The sequence below is a fragment of the Rhopalosiphum padi genome, chromosome 2 (assembly GCF_020882245.1).
Source record: "Rhopalosiphum padi isolate XX-2018 chromosome 2, ASM2088224v1, whole genome shotgun sequence".
NCBI classification, from domain to species: domain Eukaryota; kingdom Metazoa; phylum Arthropoda; class Insecta; order Hemiptera; family Aphididae; genus Rhopalosiphum; species Rhopalosiphum padi.
This window is the reverse complement of record NC_083598.1, coordinates 85328129-85335694: the sequence shown is the minus strand read 5'-3', so window position 1 is coordinate 85335694 and position 7566 is coordinate 85328129. Positions and strand designations below refer to the sequence as shown.

Genomic DNA, 7566 nt, shown 5'->3' with positions numbered 1-7566 from the left:
TGGATACACATTTTAATATTTTAATTTGGTGCGGCGACAAGTCCTGCGTCGTAACGTTGCCACCCTGGCGATGTACAGCAGACACAGCTCCGTGTAAACCATGGATAATAAAAGATTTGTTATTAGTTTATTTATTATCTCTGGTGTAAACCCTGTCGCTCCGGAGGGGGGCCGTACCGCCGCGGTCTAGCCGATGACCTCTGATGCTGCGGCCCCCGCCGCCGTGTCCTTCGTCTCTTACCGTCTAGCAAAGCAGTTTTTTGTTTTCGTCGGTCATCGCAAAACCGTTGCGCCATCGCCGTATTCCGCGCCCGAGAGCTCTCGCGCTCATCGTCGTGCCGCACACGTCCCGTGTCCGCGATTTCATTATTTGTATTTTGTTCCGGCTTTTGCCGCCAAGCAATTACCCCCTTTCGCTTCGTACCACGTCCGGCCGTCCGAGTTCTCGCAGTGCGACCGGGGCCGTTCGCGACAAGTGCTTCCGTTTGTTCAACGAAGTGCGAACACGGTTGACTGTCGTTCTCGCCGCATTACTATTTAACATCGGAATACAGTCAATCCAATCAACTCGTATATCTTGTGTCCGCGATACAATGTTTGTTGTATCGTGTATACGCAGTACCTACGTATGCGCGGTCGTCGACCGTGTTGCCCAACCGACGTTCGGCGGAGTGTCGCCGTCTGGTCGGTCTCTGCTTGCCGTTCCATCGATGTGCCGGGAAAACGGCGAAAATACAGCAACCGTCATCACCACGGTTTAAGACAGAATTCTATCTTAAACCGTGGTCATCACCAACGCCTGCCATCAGCTGTTATCAGGTCGTACGTAAACGTTTTTCTTTTGTTTATTATTTATTTTTATTATTATTATTCTGCGCTCGTCACCAACGCGGTAAGGCATATATTTTATTTTATAATTATTTAATCTAGCCGATCGGGTTGTGATTGTTCTATAACTGATTAACACTAGTTATAAGATATTTTATTTAATTGTGGAACATCGATCTTGTAGTTAAATACTTTTATTTGAATCAACCTTAATATTATACAGTCCACTCTTCCCATCCTACAGGGTTATCGACAATCGACGTAAGTATTCTTATTTAAGTATAATAGGCCGTCGTCGTTGCGCGCGTACACACATCCTTTTTTGATTCATCTGCCAAATCATCCTTGCGTTTCATATGACGATTAGCGTAGTAATTTTTTTAATCCTTATTTTAACTTATGACTTGATTTTTGCCTACTTTACTATTCGATTTTTGATGCTGATGTTTTTTTTTTTAAACTATTAGCATGCTTACTAGATCCATCTCTATGTTTATTATTTATATAATTATTTGATTTGTCTTTCAATTCTTTTTTCAATTTATTATTTGTATTCGCTTTTTTATCCGATTTGTGTTTTTTATGATTATTATTTAAATTGTTATCATGTTTATTAGATACATCACTTTATTCATAATTTATTGAATCATTAAATTCTTCATCTATTTCATCACTTGATTCTTCTTTCAATGTATCACTTACTTTACTATTTTATTTTGACATTTTATGTCTTTGCTTTGGCACATTTAAATAAAAAACCGTCATGAAAAAGTGTCCACGAAAAGCGTTACGTAATTGCCATGGATACCACGGTTTCCATGGAGACCCCGGGTAAGGTGTATATATAAATATATTTATATTCGAAATATGACGTGTGTTGACGGTGTCTTCACGAGAAACGTATTCAATGTACAAACGCTTGCTTATGTATCCTACTTTACACACCACCGACCACTACTTGCCTTACGTCTCCTAATAATGTAACTTGTTAACATATAAATTAAAATAATTTTATGACAGCAACAGTCGTGTCTTTATTTCACTTTACGTTATAGACTATACGGTATACGTCATACGTTCCTACCTATACGCCATAATTCCTATTTGTTTTTTGAATAGGTAGTTAAAATAATTTTATTTATGAAAATATATTTTTATAAAAAATAATATGGAATGCTTGTTCAGCTTGTTGTTTTATACTAACTTATTCGTATAATAAATTATTCACATCATTGAAATCAGTATGTTAATAATTATTTGTCGTATTCAATGATTTAAATAACATTTTCACTTAATATTCCATAAAAGATATTTTTATAGGTAGTTAACTATACATATTATATCATTATATTATAAGTAGTTACATTTTGATAAATATTTCAATATTTACTTACCTGTTATTGTGTTGATAAACAATCCACTTGTACAATATTGAATTATTAAAAAACTTTACAAGAAACAAAAATAACACAGTTTAACCTCATAAGCCGTAATATCGTATTGAACTATACGTAACGAAGGCAAAAACGGTAATGAAAAATATAATCTGATAACTGAATAGTTTTTTTCCCAATTACTTGTATTAATTTTTTTACAATAAGTGTTATAAATAGTTTTAATAGCTTATCATATCAAAATAAAATATCTAAAATTAATGCATTTAGTGTTATTATTAGCTATTTTACCTTTTTTTTTTCGACAACGACGAAAAAAAACACACATAACTCATAATTTTGTTTAGCTTATATTACAATATATTTTTTATGCATATGAACGAAATTATAACATATGATAGACTATATTGTAAAGTGTCATTTGGTGTAAATCAAATCATTTTATCGATAGCGGTTCGTTTGTTATGACGTAAAAGTCAGGAGTACAAATTTTAACCAGCAACTGTCGTCGCGACTCGTGAGTATTATCCATACGCCGTATACCTACTATAATATACTATATAATTAATTGCATTATAATGTTTGGAAATTATAATTTATAAACATATAGGTACACGTAATATGTAACATTAACAATTTATTAATATAGTGTTACATTTAATAATATTAATATTATTATCTTTCATATTTTATGATTAATGCATATACCTATTGCATTATGCGTAAACAAAATTTTTTCAAACATTTTATTTTTCAATTTTTTTATAGAGAAGCAACTTTGTTTTTTGTTTTTAAATTTGTGTTATTCTAAAATATATTTTATTATATTTTAATGTTTTGATTTTCAAAAATGAGTTCTCATCTAAACGTTGGTGAAATTTGTGATGTGTTATTTGAAGAAATTAATGAAATTTGTGGGACAAACGGTATCCCACCGTTCCTGAAAGAGTTAATTGCCCGTCTAATTCATCACTAGGTTCTGTTTTTAATATTTTTTTTGACCTTTTATCCGCTTTGTTATCCGATTTCTTCTTTTTATGGTTATTCTCTAAATTTTTAGCACGTTTGTTAGATACATCATTATTTTCATTATTTAATGAATCATTTAATTTCTCATCTGATTCACTACTTGATTCTTCTCTTAATTTATTACTACTTACTTTACTGTTTTCTTTTTTGCGGTGATGTTTTTTTTTTAAACTATTAGCACTAGATCCATCTCTATGTTTATTATTTATAAAATTTTTTAGTTCTTTATCCGATTTGCCACTTAATTGTTTTTTTAATTTATTATTTGAACTGGTATCCACTTTTTTATTTGATTTCTGTTTTTTATGGTTATCTTTTACATTTGTATGATGTTTGTTAGATAAATTGCTGTATTCATTTTTAATTGAATCATTTAATTGCTCATCTGATCCATCACTCGGTTCCTTTTTTAATTGATTGTTTGACCTTTTACCTTCTTTATTATCCGATTTCTTCTTTTTATAGTTATTCTTTAAATTTTTAGCACCTTTCTTCGATACATCATTATTTTCGATATTTATTGAATCATCTGATTCACCGCTTGATTCTTCTTTTAGTTTATTATTTACTTTCCTATTTGATTTTTGACGCGGATGTTTATTTATTAAGCTATTATCATGTTCATTAGAATCATCGCTGTCCTCATTGGTTATTAAATCATCTAATTCATCATCCGATTCACCATCATTTGATTGTTCTTTTAATTTATTACTTGATCTTTTACCCACTTCATTATATGATTTTTGTTTCGGATGATTTTCTTCTAAGTCACTATGATGTTTAACTAATTCAGAATTAGACTTTTTTTTTAATTTATTAATTGATTTTTTTCTAACATGACCGCTGGTTTTTTGTGTTGCATCACTGTGTTCAATATCTGCTGACTCACTTAAGTCTTCATCAAATTCATTATTTGATTCTACTTTTAATATATTATTAGATCTTTTTTTGCGATTATTATTATTAAAACCATTAGAATGCTTGTCTGATTGTTTTGTTTGAGCATCTTTTAATTTATAACTTAGTTTTTTATCAATTTTATTACTACTTGAACTATGTTGTTGGTGTTCATTCTTTAAATTATCACGAGCTTTATCGATATTATCATATCTATCTAGTTTTGATTTATTTTTTGATATCTTTTCTGATTTATCAATTAAATTGTTACTTGAATAACTTTTTGCTACATTTTGTGAATATTTATCAGAATAGCTTGAATCATCTAAACAAGATCCAGTTATTTTAGTCACTTTTTTATCCAATTCATTCGACTTCTTCTTTAACTTATCTAATTTTTTATCCATTTCATTTTTACTTGTTTTCTTGTGATTTTTATGAGATGATTTTTTATAAGTTTGCTTATTTGTTAAACCACGTTGATGTATAATAGATTCTTCACTCGATTCATCGTCTAATTTATTATTGGTGTTATCGTCACCATTGATATCAAATTTCTCTATTGATTTATGCTTCACATGCTTTACTAATTTTTCATTATGGTGACGTTTCTTGTGCACATTTATATGTGTATTTCTCATTTCATTCTTTTTTAAATCAAAATTATAGTCATTATGTTTACTTGATTCATGTGATTTATGATGTGATTTTTCATGAGTTACATCTCTAGATTTTCGTAAGTGAGTATGATGAGTTTTTTCTTTTTCATGTTTCTTAGAATATCTCTTTTTACGTTTTCGGCCATCGACATCAATTACCCAATAAAATGGAATCTCCATGCTGTGTTGATTGTTATTATTATTGATATAATCATATTTATTAATATCATTAGGGTCTATTTTGTTTGCTAAAGCTAAATTATACGTGTCCATAGTGTCCTTCTTTTCAATTTCTTCTTTAGTTTTAGGTGTACCATTATAATAAACAAATGGTAAAACACTTCTTTTTGATAATCTGTAGTCAAAATCTAGGTATAATAAAAACGAAAAAAACAAAATATTAGTGAATCGATAATTATTTAAAAGAAAATTGTATATAAATAGGTGAAATATAATTTAACATATTTGAGAATATTATTATTAGTTGATACATCGTTTAAGTAAATTATACAAGGTATTTTATAATATTGTTTATTAAAATAGTTGATAAAATTAATTATTAATTCTATTTTATTGTTGGCTTTTTTAAAATAGGATGTATTATTGTATAAGCTTAGACTAATCTACAAAGCTTCTACGAAAACATTTTAGATAAATTAGTGGTTGATCAAATACGTAGGTATATTTTAAAAATCTAAAATAAAATAAATATTTTTACTCTTCATTCACAATAATGTTTTTAATTACTATCTTTAATTAATTCATTAAAAATGTATATAGGTCTTGGCTCTAATTATTCGCAGTTAGGCTTTCTGTGTAACAGTCTAGAACGTTATATTACAGTTAATTAGTTTTTTATTCAGATTTTAAATATTAATTGTTTTTAAATATATTTATCTTATTAAGTGTGACTAATAGTTGGCTACTTACTCTAAATAAGCATATTATATCTTTTTTTTATTTCTATTCTCACGTATACTTATTGACTATTGTGCTAGTAAGTTTATACCATACGATAATAATATTAAAAATGGATTTTGTATACCTAGCTTAATACATATAATATAATATATAAATGTATTTATCTATCTTTCATACAGTGTATGGATACTTTTAACTGTGAACTTTAATCAAATCATAATTGTGACCTATTATTCGTGTTTTAACCAGCTAAAAATTATTTGTGCTTAATATAAAATATTTAATTAATTAATCATGAATTACAATTTAAAGAATTATAAGAGATTTAGAAAATTTAGAACAACATTTTTCTGAGTATTTATTTTATTGTTAATTATATTTAAATGAACTAAATATGCATAACTTTTATTAAAATATAATTTAATATACCTAATCAATAACTTAGTTATTAGTTTATGTTTTGACATAAAACACTTTAATAATCCAATTTTAAAAACCTGATCCCACAATTATAATAATTATATTATGCTTTATCAAATTAATTTGCTTACGATTTGAAGTAACTGCAGATCCGTATAGTATTTTTTGTGATATCATAATCCATAAAATATACTTGTGAGTTATAAAGAATACGATGCAATTCTGGTAGAAATTCATTTTTATTTTGTATTTGTTATATTTCTATAAACTTTGAATGAATAACATAGGTAACTATGAAACATTAGTCTCAACTAGAAAACAAAATATAATTTTGCTAAACACGATATATATTTTCATAATAATAATAACATATGTTTGAATAATTTGTTATAATATATTCATGACATACAACACAATCACATGTTTTTTGAATACTAAATTAAAATTATAGTTTTTAATTCTTTGAATTATAAATTTATAATAACACAACATCATTATAAAGATTAAAGATATCAAATGTATTAAAATAAACAACAACTTAACTCTATTTAAATTTATGGTTAACTATAAAAATTTTTATCGATATGTTATATTATTTTTTCATTAATTATATGAAATAATGAAGTAAAAAAATTTATTTTTAAACACCTTTCTCGGTTTAATAAAACCATAGTACCTAATTTATAATGAAATTATAAATTTTAATCGTATTTCTTGAAAATTAAAGCTTTACTTCCCTAAAAATAAAGTTGTATAAACAAAAGAATTATTGCATTTTAATATAAAAAAAATATTTTTTATTTTAAATAATTTGGCTTTTGTTTTTGTTATTTTTTTAATTTTACCAACTATAATTAATTTCGCCTATAAGATATATTACCTGCATGACATAATTTAATCTTATCCTATGCATTTTATTTAAATATCATTTTTATTATACACATTAAGCGATGTTATATTATAATACTGTGTGCAAAATATACCTATATAAAGTCTATAATATCCATAATAGTATACAATTATTACAATTTACAATATTATGTTAAGAACTGTATACAAAATAATTTATAAATTTGAAAAAAAAATTATTTTATAGTCAATTCTGTTATCTTATGGACTAACGAAAACCATATTGATGATTACGATATTAAAAGACAAATTAGTTTTTATTACGTTCCGTCGTTTTGTAATAAATTACAGTCACAAAATGACCGATGCACAAACATCTCAAAATATTCAAATATTTCAGTTTTTTACAATAGTTTATTATCAAAATATTGTTTTAGTTTATTTTTATTTACATCCAAAAGCATTTACGATAGATATTTGTTACTTTTTTTATTTTTTTTTTTCGTATGGCGTATGTAGTTCGGGAGTAAGCCCGAAGGCCTAGTTCGGACGCCTGATTGGCAGAATTT

The 7566-nt window shown here is 27.1% G+C and overlaps 1 protein-coding gene across 1 annotated transcript; it reads right to left on the bottom strand.

The window, feature by feature from the left end:
* Nucleotides 1-2842: 2842 nt before the first annotated feature.
* LOC132922763 (GATA zinc finger domain-containing protein 14-like) lies at nucleotides 2843-6445 on the bottom strand. The gene is made up of 2 exons (XM_060986452.1): nucleotides 6280-6445; nucleotides 2843-5175 (listed from the first exon to the last, which is right to left on the bottom strand). The coding sequence occupies exons 1-2, from the start codon at nucleotides 6383-6385 to the stop codon at nucleotides 3125-3127; spliced, it is 2157 nt and encodes a 718-aa protein (XP_060842435.1). The 5' UTR covers nucleotides 6386-6445; the 3' UTR covers nucleotides 2843-3124.
* Between the last annotated feature and the right edge of the window lie 1121 nt (nucleotides 6446-7566).